This window comes from Lutra lutra, chromosome X, assembly GCF_902655055.1.
Source record: "Lutra lutra chromosome X, mLutLut1.2, whole genome shotgun sequence".
NCBI lineage: Eukaryota > Metazoa > Chordata > Mammalia > Carnivora > Mustelidae > Lutra > Lutra lutra.
In genome coordinates, this window is record NC_062296.1 from 61,076,016 (window position 1) to 61,098,131 (window position 22,116).

Sequence of the window (22,116 nt, forward strand, 5' to 3'; positions counted from 1 at the left end):
AAACTCAAGGATGAAGCCCTGGTTTTAGAGCTGACTCCTCAGTAGATGACTGGGCCCAAGTCATTAGCCAGAAAAAAACCCTGGGAAAATGGGTAGATTTTGATCATTCATTAGCTTCAGGCTTGTCAATTATCCTTCCATTGTAAATATGAGGAAAGCTAGGAATCTTCCTAGTGGCTTGATGAAGAGCCCTGCTTTGGAACAGGGAGGGCCACTATCTTTGAAGCCATGCAAAGAGCTGAGGTACCAGTGAAGACCCAGGAAAATGGTGCCCTCTGCTGAAACCACATCCTTGTTAATGAGGCGAGGCCCAGAAAGTAGCTTATAGCAAGGTCCTAAGCTGGTAGCCCTCAAGCCGAGTCTTCCACAGTTTGGGATGGCTTTCCAGTGCTTTAAAATTTGAGTTTTTTGCAGATTTTCACATAGATTTTTTTTTCACATAGATTTTTATTTATTTATTTGAGGGAGAGCCAGATTTTTAAATTTTTATACATTTTTATTTGAGATTTAAAAAAAATTTTTTAATAGATTTTTTTTATTTATAGATTTTTATTTATTTGAGAGAGAGAGAGAGAGCCAGAGAGAGCATATGTATGTCAGAGAGAGAGAGAGAAAGAGAGAACGAGTGGGGGGGAGGGCTAGAGGGAGAGGTAGAAACAGAAGCAAACTCTCCCTTGAGCAGGAAGCCCCATGAGGGGCTCCATCCCAGGACCCCGGCATCAGGACTTGAGCCAAAGGCAGATGCTTAACTGACTGAGCCACCCAGGTTCCCTTAAAATTTGATTTAAGTTGAACTTTGGTTCAACACACACAGTCTTTATCTCCCCACAACTCTTGGCTCTGTCTCTTATGTTACATCTTCCCACCCACATTTTGCCTACTCGGCCCTCCTCCCCCACTGCTTTTATATTTTCAATCCTTGACTTGGAATGAAAAGGAAAGGCAAGATCTTGCCAGAACCTCAGTATCCATAACTGAGAAGCCCAGGCGATGTAACTTCCAGGGGCTAGCACTTGGGAGGTGTGAGGTAGAAGCAGTTTACCAGAGCATCTGGGAATGTGAAAGAAAATTCTCTGTAGCCACATCAGCAAGTACTTTTTCTTATTCAGGAAGGCAGAGGCCAGAGTGATACAGGACACGTTTTGGGAAAGTGCTTTTGGGCTGTCAGCTTTGCCTGGAGTTCAGTTATATGTTGAGATAGTCACAGAATGGGCAGCTTGTTTGAAGATGCTGGCAGGAACTTTCTGATGGGGGGGATGCTGGTGGTAGGGGAAAGGCTCTGGATCCACTGCTTTCTATTTTAAAGGAAAAAACCCTGCACATAATTAAAATTTTAGTAAAATGAGACAAATAAGAGAAAATAGAGTGAAAGGACATAAAAGCTTGATGGAAAAGCTGCTACCATTGAATTTTTGAAACACTAGGATTTCAACAGGGTCTTTTATCAAAATTAAAATACTTGAATATTTTAAAGGATTTAAAGGATATTAAAAAATATCCTGTAGGGGTTTTTCTTTCCTCTCCTTTTTCTTTTTGTCCCCTCCTCTCCCCTGTTTTGCCCTCTCCTCCTCTTCCCTCTCTTCTTCCTTTTTTTTTTTTGGAGGGCAAATTCCTGAACCCTAGGTGGGATTACCGACTCTTCCTGGTGATGGAAGATGTATTTTGTCTCCTCAGTTGTAGGCTGCTGCCAGAGAAGCCGACCTTGGGAAGGGTTAGCTTCAAGGCGAACAGGTGAAAACAGCTTCTAAGAAAACACGCCTTTGCCCTTTGCCCTTATTCCTTCCCACCGGCACGGATCAGCTCACACTCCCCACAGGACACCCACCTTAATGGTGTATGCCAGGAGAGCCATACCTTTTCCTTTTTCTTTATTACTCCTAGCTTACCGGTTTGGAATTCTAGATACAAGGTCTGTTTGAGTTGAGTCAATTAAAAAACAAAACAAAGAATGAGGACAGTAGGGACGCCTGGGTGGCTCAGTTGGTTAAGCAGCTGCCTTCGGCTAAGGTCATGATCCCAGCGTCCTGGGATCGAGTCCCACATCGGGCTCCTTGCTTAGCGGGGAGCCTGCTTCCCTCTGCCTCTGCCTGCCATTCTGTCTGCCTGTGCTTGCTCTCTCTCCCTCTCTCTCTCTGACAAATAAATAATAAAAAAAAATCTTTAAAAAAAAAAAAAGAATGAGGACAGTAGCTGCGTGCTGTCTCCCTATTTTGGCAAGAAGAGTGACATGCAATTCCCAGTGACGGGAAGCTTGTGCACCTCTTAGCTCTGTGTCAGCCTCGAACCCCAGCCTAGCACTCCTGGTCATGTGTGCTGTGCAGTTCCAGTACGCACGCTCATGTGCGAATATGCCGGATGCCGAGCACACATCTGCACGCTCCGGTGTGGGTCTAGGTTTACACTCGGGATGCGACTTACAGTCTTAACATGAGTCTTCCAGGTTGAAGTTAAAACAAAACAAAACAAAACCAAGAATAGGCGCCTGGTGGCTCAGTCAGTTAAGCATCTGTCTTCCACTCAGGTCATGATCTCAGGGTCCTGGGATCAAGCCCCATGTCCGGCTCCCTGCTCAGCGGGGAGCCTGCTTCTCCCTCTGCCTGCCACTCCCCTGGCTTGTGCTCACTGTCGAATAAATAAATGAAATCTAAAACAAACAAACCAACAACCCAAAATTTACTTGGCCTGTGACATTGAGGTCAATGTTTTAATGCTAGAACTGCTTTCTTCACCCCTCTGACTTCTGTTTGAAAGGGGTTGTAAAGGGCGCCTGGGTGGCTCAGTGGGTTAAAGCTTCTGCCTTCGGCTCAGGTCATGATCCTGGGGTCCTGGGATCGAGCCCCACATCGGGCTCTCCCCTTAGCGGGGAGCCTGCTTCCTCCTCTCTCTCTGTCTCTCTGCCTACTTGTGATCTCTGTCAAATAAATAAATAAAATCTTAAAAAAAAAAAAAGAAAGGGGTTGTAAAGACCTAAAAGGACACATTTTCCCCCACACTCATTTCTGAATGGCCCATTTCTGGTTAAGTTCACACTCTTGGCTTGCCGCCATGTTTCCATCCCTCCTGGTCTGAGGGCCCAGAGACCAGGAGCACGTGTTCTGGCAGGCGAAACTTCTCGTATCTGAGCCGTGTGCCACGGCTCTTCCTTGGCCCCGAGAAAAGCAATGAGATTCTGAAGGCAGAATTTTTCTCAGGAAGTTGAATCGTTTCATAAACGGCGTCCACCATCATTTAATTTTTGAGTAGAGTTTAATGACAGATTTAACATTTGGCATTCTAAAAATACTACGGAATTTGTATGAAGCGCAGAAATTGTTTAACCTTGGCAAAGCGAATTTCTTAACTCCTATCTCAGAAAGTTCCATTCCTCGCCTCGGTTCTAGGTGATTGACACACCCGGATTATTATTTACTGCTCTGTGTTGAATGCGGCAAGGCCTGTTTTTTTATTTTGCTGCTTACAGCTCAAAGGCTGAAACTCAGATCCTTAAGCTCTGTTACCAGGAGACTCACCGAGCTGCTCATGTAACCCCCGTTTGGGCTGGTGCCCCATTTCCCAGGTCCTGAAATAGCACGGCTGGCCAGCTTCCCTCCCTCTCCACCTAACCCCTACCAAAACCCCAGGGCTCCTCAGCACATAAGAAATGCCAGCCTGGCCTGGCCATCTAGAGCTTTTATCACCATGGTATCCCAAAGAGAGTTCAATGAGCAGTGATGTTACCCTAATATGGAAAAGAAAATTTCCTATGTGTATTAGTTTGCTAATGCTGCTGTAACAAAGAACCACACACTGGGTGGCTTAAGACAACAGAAGGGTATTGCCTGCAAGTGAGAACTCAAAAATCGAAAAGTGTCAGCAGGGTTGTTCCTTCTGAGCCCTAGGAGGGATAATCTGCTCCGTGTCTTTCTCCTAGCTTCTGATTATTTGTTGTGATCTGTGACAGTCTGCTGACCTTCAGAAGTTTCACCTTGACCTCTAGCTTCATCCTCTCATGGTCTTCGCTGTATGTGCTTGCCTGTCACCAATTTTCCCTTTCTATAAGGACGCCAGTCATACTGGATTAGGTCTTACCCGAATGACCTCATTGTAACTCAATGATCTCCGTAACAACCCCATCTTCAAATGAGTTCCCATTCTGAGAGGTTCTGGGTGTTAGGACTTCAACATATGGATTTCGAGAGGGCACAGTTCAACCCCTAACACCACACTGCCCCCAGATTCCCTCATCTCATTGTCCTTCGTATAACTTACAAGACCTGAGAGGTGGCAGCCCACTCTCCCCTCTTCTCCAAGACTCTAGCTGCGGCCCTGCCCCCAGGCCTTCCAGATTCCTGGATTTCCCTTCTCTCTTTGGCCTGCATCCACCTGGGTGATCCTTCTGCACTGCATGTCCTAAGAGAAGAAGGAGAAGGGAAACTTCTATTTCCTATCTTGGTACAATACTGTCTTTTTCCTTCTCTATTCCACCATTTTCCACTTTTCTATAATTTGGTTGAGCCAAGTACATGCCCACCCTCCCCAAGGAGCTCCCTTTTCCAAATACATTGTAGTCACCATCTTCCCACCCCATCGTGTTGTCTCTCCTGCCCTCTTCTAGAAGCAAGTCCTACTTAGACATCAGCTCCTTGAAAACATCCAGCCCAAGGACAATGGTGTAGTTGAGAATATTTGATTTTTTGAGGGAAGAGGGGAGGAGGTTTATTTATTTATTTATTTATTTATTTATTTATTTATTTTGTTGTTTTTGAGAGGAGGATTTTCTGACAGACCTACCACCAATTGTAGCCACACTGACCAAGTGGACTAGTGGCTTTAGGTAGTGTCTCCCAAAATATGTAAGGAGACGTTTCTGCCCTTCTAGAAAATCACTTCCATCCACAGTCCCCCGCCCAGTAAGTTATAGAGATGAAGAATTGATGGAAATAGTATCTCCTGATAGAGACATGCAGTACATTAATTAAAGTCTCTGACAAGTTCAGGTGAACAGAAACTGGTTTAACTTTGTGTGTGTGTGTGTTTATTTTTATTTTATTTTACAGCAGCTTCATAGCACATTGCTAACAATCATCATGGCTTATTACTGACAACCACTGTTGATACAGGAAAGGTCAGCAAACATTTGTACTTGAACAGTGTTTCATCCATCTTTAAGCTGGGTAAACCTTAAGTATTGTGCAATTAAAAATATATATAATCTAGGAAAATCCACACATTTCCAATTTCAAATAACCAACTTCATAATTTTGATTTTATTGGACAATGTTTTTTAAAACATTGAGATGTAATTAACACATATTCGTTTCAGGTGTAGAATCCCAATGATTCAATATTTGTATATATTACAAAATGCATCACAAATCTAGTTAACAGCCACCACATGTAGTTAGAAAAGCTTTTCTCTTGTGATGAGAACTTTTAAGATCTACTCTCTTAGTAAGTTTCAATATCAGTCCTGTATTATTAACTATAGTTGCCATGTTGTATGTTACATCCCTGGAACTTATTTATTTTATAACTGGAAGTTTGTACCTCCTCATCACTTGGCTTAACTTTTTTTTCCAGAATTTTCTTATTATGAAAATTTTCAGAGAATTATACAGTCAACACTCACATACCAACCAACTGGATTCTATAGTTAACATTTTTCTATTTTTGCTTTTTTCCATTGTAACCATCTATCCATCTCTCTCTCTCTCTCTCTCTCTCTCTCTCTCTATCAATCCGTCTCATTTTTTGATGCATTTCTGAGTAGGTCACAGGTATCAGGACCTTTTCCCCAAAACTACCTTAGCACACCTATCCTTAACCAGCTTTGTTTATGAATTTGTGTGTCATCCCTGTGCAGGGGCCGTGCTAACCTCCTCTGTATCGTTCCAGTTTTAGTATATGTGCTGCCAAAGCAAGCACTAATCAACTTTGTTTAAATTAGCATTTCCTTGTCTCCCATGAGCACAAAAGTCACATGTGGTTGTTTTTTTTTTTTTTTTTTTAAGATTTTATTTATTTATTAGAGAGAGAGCACGAGCAGGTGGAGGGACAGAGCGCAGAGAGAGAAGCAAACTCCCCACTGAGCAGGAAGTGAGATTCGGGGCTCAATCCCAGGACTCTGAGATCATGACCTAAGCCCAAGACAGACGCTTAACCGACTGAGCCACCCAGGTGTCCCTAAAAGCCATGTGTTTGTTTGTTGTCACAGTAATATGATTAATCTCATCACCTCTTGACACCTGCTGATGTCACCCAAATTTCCACAGGAGAGCCTTTGGACACAATGCTTTGGGGTTACGAAATCTCAGCTTATTTAAAATCATTGTCTTGTCTCAGTTAGATTAATCACAGAATGGGAAGGACCAAATTTAATCACAGATGAGGAAAACGAGGCCCAGAAGGTGAGGACTCTTGTCCAAGGTCAGTCATACAGCCAGGCCGAGACCTGTTAGCCTTAGAGCTTTTTCTACAGAATGGTGGTGTTCTGGCTTGTCCTTGAACCTGGCAACATTCCACTCTGGTCGTTGCAGACCGCTGTAGTTGACTTCATTCATCTTTGGTTCACTGGAGTGTTTCAGGGGCAGACAAAGTAAAGCTTCTGGGCCAGGCTCCACACTAGGCTCCCAGAAGATGGAGGGGAGGACCAGACTGTGGCATAGATGGAGTCCTTTGTAACTTCATTTCTTCCAGTTACTTCTTACATCTCACCCCGATTTCTTTTCTCTGGTCATGCCCACATTTTATCCTCTCCTTTCCGAATTCCTAAAATTCATCATCTCGTTTTTCATGAAAAAAGTTTTTTTTTAATTTATCTTATTTTTTTTATTATGTTCAGTTAGCTAGCATATAGTATATGAAATATATCAAGGTAATCTACAGCAAGCCTCTCACCCTCTTCAGGGCATTTGTAACACCTAGTTCTTTCAGAGACTAGGCTCTAGGGAGTGGGTGAGCCAAAGGGTTCTGAATGATAGCTCTCCCATTTTATATTCCACCTGAAAAAATGTTTGTGATTCTAAAACTCCATAGGAGGGCTACTATCACAGCAATGAGATATGTCCTCCTCAAGTTACATTCAAGGAAATTATCATGGCATTCTATGATTACCCTCTAAACTTAAAAAACGGTTTTTTTTTTTTTTTTTAGTATTTAATTTCTAGCATACTGATTAGATATATCTCAAGAAAATTGCTCTTATCAGTCTAAGATTTCTAGTGGTAACTATTGGTTCCATAGTACTAATCTCCTAAATTTTTGAGGATAAGTACATTTAACTCCTTGTTTTCTGCTACTATTTTCTGATACAAATAGTATTAAAACATTTCTGGGGCATCTGGCTGGCTTAGTCAGCAGAGCACATGACTCTTGATCTCAGGTTTGTGAGTTCAAACCCCATGTTGGGCAGAGAGATTACTTAGAAATTCTTCTTTAATTTCATCTGAGAATTCTGTTCTTGATAATCATGACTCTTGGGATCTCAATGATCATTACTTATTAAAGAACCCATAATTATTGAGTGGTTACTATTGATTGATTGATTTCAATTCCAGTATAATTAATGTATGGTGTTCTGTTAGTTTCAGTTGTACAGTATAGTGATTCAACACTTGTATACATTATGCAATGCTCATCACGATAAGTGTACTCTTGATCTCCTTATTTATACATATTCCATGGAATTTCCAAAAGGATTCAAGGCAGGTGATTTAAAAGTTTAGTTTTCTATAACAAGTCTGTGTATTATATTCTTCATTTTAAAAACTGCGATAGACAAAGCTTTAATTTCTGGCTTTGCTTTTTTTTTTAATGGGCCTCCATACTGAGGTAAAGTGAAAACGAAGTTTGTCTACCCCGATTACAATATACAAAAGCTGTCCCACTCCTTTCCAGCAACAAAGAGTAAAGACAAAAGCTTGCTTATGAAATAAGATTTATTCTGATTGCTGACATTTTAGGAGAATGTGATCATTTACATATAAAGTCATGATGAGGAAACACTTTTTATGGCTTTAGACTTATTCTGAAAGACCTTGGAAGCAATCTCCTTCTGGTATCATCTGGAGAAAGGTTTCTATGGCAACCCACAAACGCTTGATGTTTTTTATTCTTTTCAAGAGCATTAATCATCCCACGGCCTGAGGCTTCGGTAAAGGTCCCCTTCATTTGAGAAGCGATTGTCACTTGGTTTTCTGTTATATATTTTGTTTGTCTTGGGGAAAGCAGAGCAAAGAGCTTCCAAGAAGGCTTGGAATCTGTCTTTCTCATATTTGGCAGCAAGACGTGAATATTATGGGCCTGGATGTTGTTTCTCAGTGATTGAAATGTTTGGTTTATGTGATGTTGTCTCTCTTTTCCCAAGAGTTGGGTTGATGTGTTCTCCGGACGGAGAAGTCAGTCCGTATTTAAGGAGAAAGAACCATTTGGCCAAAGCACTTAAGCAGTAGTTCAGGGGAGCTGACCTCAAGGACACTGCATGTGTTCCAGAAGCTTTCAGATCGTCCTGTAATACGGGCTCAGGGCTTTGGGCATGAACAGGCTGCAGGTGATTTTTATCCCTGTATTCTTTCCGAGAGAATGAATGAAGATATATTTTAATTTTAAAATTTGACATGCTTTGGAAATATTTTTTTTAACACGGCCATTGTGTATTACAGGAAGTCATGCGACTAATGAAAAACACCCAGGACCTAGAAACAGAACTGGATTTGAGATCTGGCTCTGATGTAGCTGGTTGTGTAATGCCGAGCAAGCCCTCAACTCTCTCTGAGCTTCCAGTTCTTAATCTAAAGAATGGGAATAATAATGCCAGCCTCACGGGTCATGTTAAGGACTGAATGTTTGTGAATCCAGGAAACTACAATGCTATAAACTAGAATGTGGTTAGTATTAGTAGGCTTTTTCTTTCTAACTCTTTCCCTTTGAAAAAGTCAAAGGGGGGCGGTGCCTGGGTGGCTCAGTGGGTTAAAGCCTCTGCATTCGGCTCGGCTCATGATCTCGGGGTCCTGGGATCGAGCCCCGAGTCTGGCTCTCTGCTCAGCAGGGAGCTGCTTCCCTTCCTCTCTCTCTTCCTGCCTCTCTGCCTACTTGTGATCTCTGTCAAATGAATAAATAAAATCTTTAAAAAAAAAAAGAATGAAAAAGTCAAAAGTATCCTTTACCATTTCTTTTTTTAAAGACTTATTTATTGATTTGAGAGACAGAGTTGTGTGCAAGCAGGAGGAGAGAAAAAGAAAAGCAGGCTCCGTGCTGCCAGTGGAGCCCGACCCGGGGCTTGATCCCATGAACCTGAGATCAGCACCTGAGCCAAAACCTAGAGTCAGACACTCAGCGGACTGCGCCACCCAGATGTCCCCCTTTACCATTTCTGGGGCGACTAGAGGAAATCAGTTTCGGTGTGTGCAAATATTTTAGTTTCTTATACTAAATCAAATATACTGTGTTTACATAGACACCATTATGGCCGGTTATTTATTTATTGACTAAAGTAATTAAATGTCATCTTTGTTGAAGGATATTAAATGAATCCATTCCATAATCACCTAAGCGCCAACTGTGTCCTAGCACTGAGGAGACAAAGAACGGATAATTAAATTCTTATCATCCAGGAAATAAGTTTTTTGAGTTTCAGGGCACAGCATGATCCGTTCAGGCAGGTGTCCTACACAAGGTTGCCTGGCTGATGGCAGTGACAGAGAGGGTGCGGTCCAGCCCACATTCCGCCAGCCAAACCATTTGCATGGTTGTGTGCTGCATTTTCCCGAAAGGAAGGGCACCATTTTGAAATTTAGCTAAGGGGTGTGTGCGCATCGTTTTGTAGTTTACACAAAGGCCCAGAATGTGCTGACAGTGACCCTGTTGCTTGTGTGGTCCGTGAGGTTTACTGCAAGGCTCCCAGTGCTTCACCCTTTAGTATGAGGAAAACTGCTGGGCATGTTTGTTATCTGGAGTCAGAGTGCCTGGATTTGAATACCATCTCTGCCACTTTTTAGCTGTGTGACCTTGGACATGTGACTTGGCCTCTCTGTGCTTTACTTTTTACATCTACACAGTGTTGTTGCAAGGATAAATTCTTATATGTAAAACACTTCAAAAGAGAAGCTGCCATATGGCCAGTGCTCAAAATGTTAGCTGTTTTGTGACGTTTTTACCTGCCTCTCTACTCTGTGTTGAAAAGTTCAGCAATTAACCATCGAATTCCATCTACAAATACCACTTTCCTTTAATGAATTTATTTCACACAGGGTATATTTTTATCTTACTCAGGCCTTTTGTGTCTGTGTGTGTGTATTTGTGTTAAATAACTAAAAGGCATTCTCTTTGGAGACATCAAAGAATCCCAGTTCTTTGATCAGAAGGTCACTTGGTTGTTTCTAGAAATTTCTCATAAAACCATTGCTTTGTCAGAAGTGACAGAGGTATCGAGGGCTATTTGCAGATTTTTGGCTTTCATCCTTCCTGGGGGAAGGCTTATATCTTTTACCAGGATTATAAGGTTAGAGATGCTTTGAGGTACAGTGAATTTCTTTGTCAGCCTTTGTTAACATGATACTTTTCTGTGGATGTGGGTAGCTTTAGACTGAGAAAAAAAGTCCTTACGCGGTGTTGAGGTACTGATGTTTCATAATGTTGTCAAAACAATTAACTTTTGCATTTTAAAACTCTGAAAAAATTTGTTAAATCTCAGGTTTCAATAGGAAGGACATGAGCCAGAATTGACAAAGCAAAGCACGAGGCGAGACCCGTGGTGATAATGATTTTTCTCTTCCCTCCCTGTCCTAATCCCTCCACCAGTCCTAATATGCCTTGAAAAAACAAAACAAAACAAAACAAAACCTTTTGTTTCCAGTACTTTACAGTCTTCCTGTCTCATCTAACTCTTGGGTCGTTTTCCATGACACGACAACTTGGAAGTTTTGAATGCTAATAATTCAACACACCACTGATTTTTGGATATTTAAAATAATCTGGATGTCGTCTGCTCATGTGGGTTCCAAATCATCAAGATACTCATCACTTTGATGACATCTTTTTCCAGATAAACTGCCTGAGAAGAAAGATGCAATATTTTTATGATTTCATGGCATTAGGCATTAGCCGATCATTACTCACATGTGCTGGGCTCTTTGTCATTCATCCAAGGAAGACTCTTTGAGCCAAAATACCATAGCCACTGTACCATCTGGAGTCAACAAATGAAATGATCTTATCAGGGAGCTGTCAGGGCCAGAGGGCTGTCCCTGAATGTGCCAAGATAATTCGGTTGTGAAATATTAATTGATCCTGCATGATCGGCTCCAGTTTAATTAACTTTTTAAAAGTACAAAGTGATTAGAAGCTCATTCCTCAATTGCTTACCGAAGTTAACTATCCATCGAAGAGAACAACTGGCACTTGAAGGGTCCTGTGTTTAGATGGAGAGCAGAATATTTTAAGATACTTTGCATCAATCAGGGTAATAGGGTTGCCGTATTTTTAATTTTTCCTCTTTGGTCCAAGGGTAGTGGCAAAGAGTTCAGGTTTGGGATTAAGCCGTGACCTGCCATTTACTGAGTGTGTAATCGATGGCAAGTCAGTGAATGTCTCTAAACCTCCGTTGTTGTTTTTTTTTTTTCTTTTTAAAATGAGGATAATAATACCTCTCGGCGCGTTGAAGACCAGAGGAGCTTTGCTTGTAAAGTGCTTCTCCCAGAACAAAACAAGTGCTCCTTGCTTTATGACGGTGGCTATTACTACTGTGAATGTTTTCTTTTTTAAAAACGGCTATTGTTTTTTCACTTGTGTCTGGAAATGATTGCCTAAGTGTTTAAACAGTACCAGTCATGTTACCTAGTGTTTTTCAGGCAAACGTATGTCCGCTACTTTCTGATTTGGGGTTGGTTTCTTTCTTTTTCTTTTTTTCTTTTTTTTTTTCTTTTCACTCTAGTATGGCATTTTAAAATTCCCAGACTTCCCAGAGAAGGCATCATCCTTCCTATTTTTGTTCTGTGACAAAATGCAGTAAAAGTTCCCAATAACTGGCAGAGGAACGGACTCTTGAGAAATTAACCCTGTTGTAAGCTGGGGCGGCTCTGTGGAGTCCAGTATTTGCTTATTCTTCCATCGGTTAAACCATCATCCTTCCCCCAGTCATCAGTGACGAACCTCTGGTGAGCTACTTCTCAATCTTTTTTTTTTTTTTAAGATTTTATTTATTTATTTTGAGAGAGAGAGAGAAAGAGAGAGAGAGCACGAGTTGGGGGGAGGCATAGGGAGAAGGAGAAGCCGACTCCCCATTGAGCAGGGACACCCACCCCCCCGACGGGGGGCTTGATCCCAGGACCCTGGGGTCCCATGACCTGAGCCAAAGTCAGATGCTTGACCCACTGAGCCACCCAGGCGCCCCTTAATTTTAATCATGTCCTGACCAGACTCCCAAGTCCTCAGTTTCTTAGGTTCACTGAAACTCCTTCCTCCTAAAACTGCAGTGACTTTCTTAAGCCCCCATACATGGACCGGTTATCTTTCAAATCGGTTTTTGCCCCTTGATGTCCAAAAAGCCATTGAACACTGCTCCCCCCCCCCCACCCTGTGAACATTAGACCAGTTGTAAGGTCTGTCCAACCACATGGTCTCATTTTGCCCTATTTAAGGCTATTTTTGTAATTTTCTGTGTATGATCTTTTAAGGCACCTGGGCATGGAGAAGTCGCTATTGAATGGTTTAATAAGATCCTGGCTTGTTTTAATAACTGTTCGTGTTTGGCATCAGATACCGTTGGGTAACTGCGCAGACGAAAAGACAGTGCCATTTGTGGACTACAAAATGCTAGTGTGCATGAGCAATGTCGTATTTCATTCTGAACCCCCTTTGTTTAAGCCTCAGCGTGCTTAGCAGGTCTGAGTTCCACGATAAGAGTGGTTACTACGGCTGCATGTTATTTCATATTTCATTTGTCGAACTGATGCTTGATAAGAGAAATGGCATTGAATTGTCTACAATTTTGAATCTAAATAGAAATGTTTAAAAAATAGATAAATGTAAAAATTTTCTTTTTTTTTTTTCCTCATGGAGGTAAAATTAGCACTGGAGTTAAAAATCCAAACCTTATCTTTCCAAATGATCGGTTGTGCAATGCTGTGTACACCATGTGTGGGTGGCCAGGGGCTCTGGCCACCAGCTCAAAGCCCCCTGCCCGGCCTCCAAGGACAGGGCTCAGAGAGACAGATGAACTCAAATAATGAAATGTCAGATCCGGCTCTTTTAAAAAATGGGTTTCCTCGGTTAGGATCGCTGATAGAATAGTGAACGAAGCCTGGGCTTTTCGCTATATCTTTTGCGGTGGGCTCCTATTTTCTGTTAGACGGGTGCTTATCAAAGTGCAAGATACAAGTGTATTTTCAAAACACACTGAACCAAATAAAGTGCAGATGATCTTCTGAAGTGTAATTTCCCCCTGTAGCAGAACGTGAGAGATGTGATCTATGAAGATGATGGTTCCAAGTCCCCGTGGAAAGCAATATGTGTGGTTTATGAACTCTGAACCTGGACTGAGGCTGCCTGGCTCTTGTGAGAGCTTCTGTGTTTCATTCTCCTCGACCATAAAATGGCAGGATCAATAGTACTTTTTCTCAATGGGTTGTGGCGAGACCTCCCTGAATTAGTATATTAAAACAGAACAGCATCTCAAATGTAGTGAGCACTGAATGAGTATTAGCTCTTTTTATAGGAATCTCTCTTTTCTTTTACTTTTTTTTTTTTTGGACTTGGGGGAGGGCGTCTAAAAATCCCAGAACTATTATTTTTTAAAGACTAAGCTAGAAGCTGTTTCATTTGTCTGTAAGGCCCAGTGTCTTGGCATTCCTTGATTTTATTTGATCCCATCAGGCAAATGATGAAGGTAATTAGAATGGAGGAAATTCGGTTATCATGGTGAGAGTTCCAGAGATTTCCTGTCTAAGAACCATCTTACGGAACTTTGTAAGAGTGGTTTTGAAGATATAGGATTTTAAGATCTCTGAGATCAAAAACTTCACCTACGATGCTTTTATACCAAAAATGACACATACAGATTCTATAGTAAGCTTTATACCTTGTCAAAACTCATTGAACTCATGAGTAAAGTTTACCATATGTAAATTTTCCTCAATAAAACTTTTTTTTTAAACTACATTCAGGGTGGTGAGAATGTTCAGGTATTCGTTAAATATTTTTGACTACATTCATAATTAAATAAATGAATGCACAGGGTCATTTAATTCTTCGGTGATGGGTCACATGGAGAACTAGGACACAGGGTGGGGTTGAATTTCATGTCCTTGGTTTTGAAACTTTACACCAACTTCCAAAAGTTCATGTTGACACAGAATTTAACAATTAATTCTAGGTCCTCTCAATTGCTTTGAAGGCCTACTCTCCCTCTGACTTACTGGGATTTTTTTTTTTTTCAGATTTACTGGAGAATAAAGTCAATTGGCTACGTTTGGTCTGGTGCCTAGTGGGGCTTATACATTTCTCTGAAGTGTGGCCTTTTGTTTTCATTTGTGTTGTCAGACACATAGTCATGCAACTTAGTCCTTAAAGATAGACATGCTGATATAGTAACCAAAGATATTTTAAAGGTTTGGGACATTTACCAGAAATGAAATCCCTTGGGGCCCCTGGGTGGCTCAGTCGGTTGAGCGGCGCCTTCAGCTCAGGTCATGATCGCTGGCTCCTGGGATCGAGCCCCACATCGGGCTCCCTGCTCAGTGGGGTAGCCTGCTTCTCCCTCTCCCTCTGCCTGCTGCTCTGCCTACTTGTGGTCTCTCTCCATCTCTCTAATAAATAAATAAAATATTTAAAAAAAAGAAATGAAATCCCTCTTGTTCTTGCTAGAAATAGCAGCTGGTTTCCCAGACTTGGAATCTGGGCCTCTACTGAGAAACCCTAGGCACGTGTAGGGTGAAGGTAGCAGTAGGCCATGGGAGTGAGCCAACGTGGACCTTTCTCATTGGGGTTAACATGAGGGGTTTACCTGGAGTCCCTGTGCAGTGTCTGATTGTGATTTCTTATGGTATTTTCCCCCCAGGCCTGGCGGCGGCCAAGCTTCTACATGACTCTGGCCTGAATGTGGTTGTTCTGGAAGCCCGGGACCGGGTGGGAGGCAGGACTTACACCATCAGGGTAAGACATGAAGGATGGGGATGAAGAAATGGGAGGCTGAAGCTGAGTATTTTTTTTTCTTTTCTAAAAGTCTTGAATTTTGTTTGACTCTTAAGAGAGTAGAAATTACTTTGAAACAGGCTCTCTCTCAATTTGCTACCCTTTCCAACATTTTCTTCTGTCTCTTTGTTTACCTAATGGTGCTTGGCACTTGCCTGATGTATTATTGCACCAATAAAGAGGTGTTTAGAATACATCAGTGAATAAAATAAAGATTCCCACCTATGCGAAACTTTGGTTATCTTTGGGGGACAGGGGAGCTAGATGACAAACAAAAAACAGCAGAAAATGACGGACCCCTGACTAATAGGTATCTGGTTATGCTTGGACACCTTCAGGTATAAGGAGCTTTTCTAGTCCCTTTTGCAAAGATCGGTCCTTAGTCACTGGAAGTGAAGCGTGTTTGTAGCCATATAGAAAAATTGCTCATGAACATATAAGAACAATTTCAAAGGTTCAAATTATGGCCCTACGTTCCCTAATGCTACCTTTCAAATGTCTGGATTAACCACATAGAAGTGATCATTTCCTTTCTTGGTTTTCTCTAGCATTAAGCATCTCAAAATTAGCCTGAAGTACCAAGTAAAGAGAAATTCATCAACAATTCAGAGCTTACAAAAACCAAACCATGATGTGAAAGATGTTGTAAGTGATAGGGTTCAGAAGTCTGTTGCCTATTTAAAGTGCAGTCCAATTTGCTTTAAAGAATGGTTTAATAACTAAGTCACATGAAGGAAGTACCATTGGAAAAAGAATCCCATTTTCCATGGATACACCTTAAGGTGTGTCTATAACCCATGAAATGCCAATTTGCTTATTTCAGAGCTCTTTATATTTATCTTAGGAAGAACATTTTCACAAATATTTTTATTTATTTTTTTCTGTGGGAAAACAGAACCAAAAGGTTAAGTACGTGGACCTTGGAGGATCTTACGTTGGGCCAACTCAGAATCGTATCTTAAGATTAGCCAAGGAGCTAGGATTGGAGACCTACAAAGTGAATGAGGTAGAGCGTCTCATCCACCATGTAAAGGTAAGCCTGGGCCAGCCTTTGGAGTATTTGAAGACTTCTTTCTCGGTCTTTCCATATATGAAGTCCAGCTCCTGCCCTCAGAGAATTTATTGCATTCCTGAATGTCGCGTATGCATTTCATACGTGTATTTCAACCATTCTCAGAATGTTTTCACTATCATTACAGGAGAGCTAACTGGGAATTCTAACCTATTTGGGAAGGTTATTGATGAAGTGGTATTGCCCATTTGGCAAAAAGTTGAACAAAACCAATAGAGAAAAAGATGTTTGTGATTGATTTATTAAATACCTCTATTTGAATAGCTGGGCGCTTTTACGTGACACAAAAGCGTGTGTACAGTTTTATAAATACTGCCTTAGACTTCATATTATGAAGGTATTGGTAATATGCCAAACAGTATTTTGAAATTTTGTTATTGTATCCTATATATCATCTAAGGTTACTGTTCTTTGGAGAGTAACATAAAAGTGGCTCAAGCCCTACATTCCATTTTTTGTGGGGAAGCTCCATTGATCTCCCGAAAATTTCTTTGAGTTTACTGGGTCTGCCATTCCCATGATCATTTGTGGCTCATGGTTCCTGCTTCCATGACACCTGTATTCATTCACATCTTATAGACTGTGACCCTTGTCTTCCCTTTGATCCATGCCAACCTGTGTTCACATTCACCTCTTTATCTTGATTATCTTCAGATCATCCCAAGCATTTGCAAGCCATAGACTTGACTGAAGTTTTGAGCAATAGGGGTGGGGGGGTTAGTTGCAGAAACACAAATAGCTTAAAACTGAATACTGGACATTCTTACTCTAATAAGCATTTAGATCAATGAGCCCCCTGGGGATTTCTCACTGGCCACACTTCTCCGTGGATCCAAGTCACCCACCATGTTGCTGTCTTCAGGCTCCCCTCATATCTCCCTGATCCTTGTTTTCCGAGCAGCATTGTCTTGGTCCAAAAAGTTACTGTTGTTCTCTGACAAGCAAAGAGTCACCTACTCTGAGTCCAACCCTGGAGTCCCACAGAGAACTGGCAGAGGTTTTGAACTTAAGCTTTTCCTCTCTTCCACACTTGCCCTTTTTGCAAGTGGAAGTGAGCAGTACAAAGACATACTCCTCACTGGTAGAAAGCATCCCTTTTTAAAAAATTTTATTTATTTATTTGAGACAGGGAGAGAGCATGAGAGGGGGAAGGTCAGAGGGAGAAGCAGACTCCCCACTGAGCAGGGATCCTGATGGGGGACCCGAACCCGGGACTCCAGGGTCATGACCTGAGCCGAAGGCAGTTACTTACCCAACTGAACCACTCAGGCGCCTTTGAAATCATCCCTTTAGAAGACAGAAGAAAGTAGCAGTAGTCTGTTTTGATTTACGTTAACAATGTTGACACCCTTATGTTATTTGTGAGTGATAATATCCAGAAGGACATATAACAAACTGTACATTATGAGTCATTTAATAAAACAGGAAATAAATATCTATCTAATTTGAAAAAATGAGGGTAATAGATTTCCTTAATTTATACATAAATGTTTTGGTTGACCGTCAGATTTTGCTTTCTAAGACTTTCCACCTTGCTTCCATCTGTGTCTAGCAGAAAAAGAGACAAACGAATTAGAAATGAAAGTGTCGCTTGGCGATAGTGCAATGTCTTGCACATCAATCAACAGGCTTAGTAAACATCCGTCATTGGATTCCTTGCTTTTAAATGTAGGTCACGTTGACCTATTTCTTTGTCTTCCCTGTCCTAATACGGAAGACTTGCAGAGAATGATCCAGAACACTGGGCTCTCTTGTAGGTTTTTCCAGACAAAGGAGATGAGTAAAGATTATATTCATGTCTCTGTCTTTGTGTGTGCCGGGTTTCTTGGCCGTCAGAAGCTATGCCCAGGATGCTTTGTTCCTCTGGTAAGCTTACAGCTGACATTAACTTCCTTGTGAAAGCGACTGTTTGCAGTCACCAGTTGCAGAAATGATGTTACACTAGCTACCTGTGCCGCTTTCTTAGACAATTTCAAATAATCTATGTGCAGCTAAGAAAAAAATACAGATAATTAAACAGTGTCTCTGACTTGATACCGGGTAAATACATTATGCCGACAGTGCTCCTTATAAAATATCAGATAAATGTCATTGCTTTTTAAGGATTACAAAAGGAAAAATAGAATTAGAAAATGTGGTTAAAGAAAAACAATTTAAAGACCCTTCCATAACCCTAGCTAGAGAAAATCACTGGAAAATACTCTGGGTTCGTAGATTTTCCTATTTCTCTGTTGCTATTTTCTGACCTCTACTGGAGGAAATGAGAACTATCAGTGCACTTAAAAATATCAGGTACATACATATATACTGATATATATTTGATATACTGACTTACTCTGTAATTAATTCCTACTACCAAGACAACTGAAACACTAATGAGTCTATGAAATAAATGCCTGTTTCAGTCTAGACAGAGGGGTTAATTTGACCTCCCATGGTCAGATCCAGATAATAAATAGCGATAAAGACCTGATGCCTAAGAAGTCCTCCCCTAACCAAACACTTCTCCTCCACTTTCACCGCCTGCATGTGTTCTGCTCATATTTTCTTTGTTTTTAACCTGTGAAAAGCATTTGGGATGGCTGCATCCGTTTCTGGAATTAACGATAACAACTCTGGCTTTCTGTCTCCTTCTACATGCCAAAGAATGCAGTTCATAAGTTTTTTCCTCTGTCATGGTAGGCAGTCCTGTAGGCATTTGGCCATTACTCTGTATTGCCTGTTTCTTTTCTTTTTTTTTTTTAAAGATTGTATGTATTTATTTGACAGAGAAAGAGAGATCACAAGTAGGCAGAGAGGCAGGCAGAGAGAGAGGGGAAAGCAGGCTGCCTGCTGAGCAGAGTGCCGGATGCTGGGCTCAATCCCAGGACCCTGGGATCATGACCTGAGCTGAAGGCAGAGCCTTAACCCACTGAACCACTCAGGCATCCTCTATTGCCTATTTCAATAACTACTGCTAAACACAAAATGTAGTTCATGCAAATCTACGATATATTCATGCCTTGTTTCAACAGGAGCCCAACGTGTATTTTTTTTTAAGATTTTAAGATTTTATTTATCTATTTGGAAGAGAGAGAGAGAGCACAGAGGGAGAAGCAGACCCCCCACTGCAGGGCTCGATCCCAGGACCCTGGGATCATGACCTGAGCCGAAGGCAGACGCTTACTGAGCGCCCCGAAGGCTGTGTTTCTTAAGAAATGATGACTCCCAGTATCACCAGTGCCCTGGCAGCTGTAGAAGGAACAGTTGGCTGATAGATGGAGTGTGTTCATGCCAGTCCCATAACAAGCATCCAGAAATCCCTGCTGTGTGCTGTGATACGCGGAGCCTCTTTCCTGTTTGCCTGTAGTGTGTCAGAAATGGTTATCACTACTGAGTGACATTCATTTTTAGTGCTAAGGTTGATCTGTCTTAGGTTGCTACAGTGTGGTTTTCCAAAGCCTCATTCCAGAATAAAAGATGCGATACCAAGCTACATTGGGGTTTCATTGTTGGTGGGGAAAGTGATCACTTCAGCTCAAATCTTTATTATAGTTCAGAAGGTGTTTTCCTCACTTCTGAAATCCGTGATGCCTCCATTAGAGCTTCACAGTCCTGAAATTTTTCATCTGTCTTGCAAATAATCATGTTAATTTCTGCTAGTAGAGTACAGAAGGCGGCTATTTAGGTACCTTGAAAGTGACTTAGAAGCAGTGTTCTCCTTTAGGGACTGTCTCATTATTAAAGCCGGAAAGTCAAAACTTCCTAAGGAACTTCACTATATTTTGATTTACACCTCTTTCTCTTCTATCTAGTGTGTGTGTGTGTGTGTGTGTGTGTGTGTGTGTGTGTTCTCTCGTTTGTTTTTTATTCTCTTGAAGAAAATGGAGAACATTTTTGAAGTCTGGTACAATTTAGACTGTCAGCAAATAGAATTTTTCTGTTTCGGAAGCTTTTATGAGTCTGAAGTATGTAACTAGAGTCTAGTCAAACATGAAACTGCTTCAGCCCAACTTCACACTGATAATCATTTACCAACTTAAGCTATCTGGAGAAACTGAGGGGAAAAAAAAAAAGTTCCTCTGGTCTTAGTCGGCTTCCTGGCGGTTAGAAGCCAAGCTCATTGTTAAAGTCCCTCGTGTGTCTCGATGTGGTCAGTGCTTGAAGAGACCTATGAATGAGGACACATGTCTCAAATATATTGGCTGCCTTTGCTCACACAACCTCTTGAAGGAGGTACCTTTTGGCTCACCACGTCCGTTCGTTGAGAACTCCAAAATCAGCTGAAAATCCGATATACCGAAAGCCCGTAAAAGGGAGCGGAAACTAGGTCTCTTGCAACAAGAGCTGTTGGTGAATTTTGAGAAAGAAAGTGATCACAGGTGCTTAACTCACTCTCTGGATTAGGGAACAGCAACAGAATGAGAGCCCAGATATCAAGACATAAAATATTCAGATTACAATTGCATTTGTCACGCAGGACCTCAGCGTCTCCCAGAAATGAGCAAATCAGTGGTGTCCGGTCTTCTTCAGGCTCTTAATATCCCCTTCCCCACACCTCTGCCTCCAGTCCTGTTAATCCAGGGAAATTTCCGTCGAAGTCCAGGTTGCTCTTGCTTCTCTCGTGATGACAGAAGTCTCTGGGAACAGGTTGGGCAGACTCTTGCATTGGGCCCAGGAGCAGCTGCCAGTTTCACATGAATGTCACATGGGCCACACACAGCTCACTGGCTCCGGGAGTCTGCCCTAGCCGAGATGAGCTTCGTGAACCTTCTCTTCCCCTCCCACCCACATTCCACGACATTTTGTATTTCTTGGAAACAAATACCTCTTAACATTCAGGTTTTTTTTTTTTTTTTTTTTTTTTTTAGTGTGGGGAATAGTAATTTCCTCTTCAGAAGAGAAACCCATTTGTCTAGGGATCATTCTAGAAACCGGAGTGCTCATTTGTGTTCTTTAGAAAACACAGGCAGCTTCCGGGCGTGTAATCATTTGCCAAAAATTATGCCTTCAACGGCTGGATTTGGAGCAATGTTTTGAACTAGGAGATGAATTTATTCTCGGCCTTTGAGTTTTCCATTTGGAACTTAATTTATGATAAAATTAGGAAGCCTCTCCTCTATGTGTGAACACACACATACACACATCTGGATAAACTTGACAGTCGCTAGAATTGCGGGCAGCACAGAGTCAGTTTTAAATCATGCTGAAGGCGGAGGGCAGAGAATGTATAGAATTCAGTTACAGTGGTGACGTTCACTAAAGGAAATAGGCTTGTGCCAGATTTGACAGGTCCTATAACATGTCATCGTGGGGTTCGGCCAAGTAGTCCAAAGAAGATGCAGTGAAAGGGGGCACTTGGGTGGCTCAGTTGGGTAAGTGTCTGCCTTCGGCTCATATCCTGATCTCAGGGTCCTGCGATCGAACCCCGACTGGGGCTCCCCACCCAGCGTGAAGTCTGCTTTTCCCTCTCCTTCCACTCCTCCCCCCTGCTCGTGCGCTCTCGCTCTCACACCACACATAAATAAATAAAATCTTTAAAAAAAGAAGAGGCAGTGACAGGCTCCCAGCTCACCAGAGGTAATAAGGGCAACCAGGTAACAGTTGGTTAGAGAACGTTAGCAGCCTGCAGTTACCGGGGCATTGTCTGGAAGTACAAGAGGGCCTGGAATGTGCCACTGTCTCGGCAGCAGCCCCTGGAAAGGCCGACACGTGGATTCTGAGTCTGCCGCTCCCGGAGTCCTTACCTTTCTCCTGGCCTTTGCAACATCCAGCAAATGATAGCAAGAGTGACACTCCTGTGGCATGGACCTCTGGATCCTACCAAGCGAGTGCTTTTCCACATAACATCTTACTTGCGAGTTACTTGGCTGTGAGCTAGAAGTTTTAGCCCCATTTCA

General features: G+C 41.9%; 1 protein-coding gene and 1 non-coding gene across 2 annotated transcripts in view; one reads left to right on the forward strand and one right to left on the reverse strand.

Annotated features, from left to right (window-relative positions):
• Positions 1-22,116, forward strand: part of MAOB (monoamine oxidase B) — a 98,268-nt gene that overhangs the window by 24,751 nt on the left and 51,401 nt on the right. The window contains 2 exon segments of the mRNA XM_047715219.1: positions 15,032-15,126; positions 16,061-16,198. Coding sequence (XP_047571175.1) covers positions 15,032-15,126; positions 16,061-16,198 — 233 coding nt within the window.
• On the reverse strand, positions 5,799-5,904 carry LOC125092509 (U6 spliceosomal RNA). The gene has a single exon (XR_007124970.1). It is a non-coding gene; the product is annotated as a U6 spliceosomal RNA (small nuclear RNA).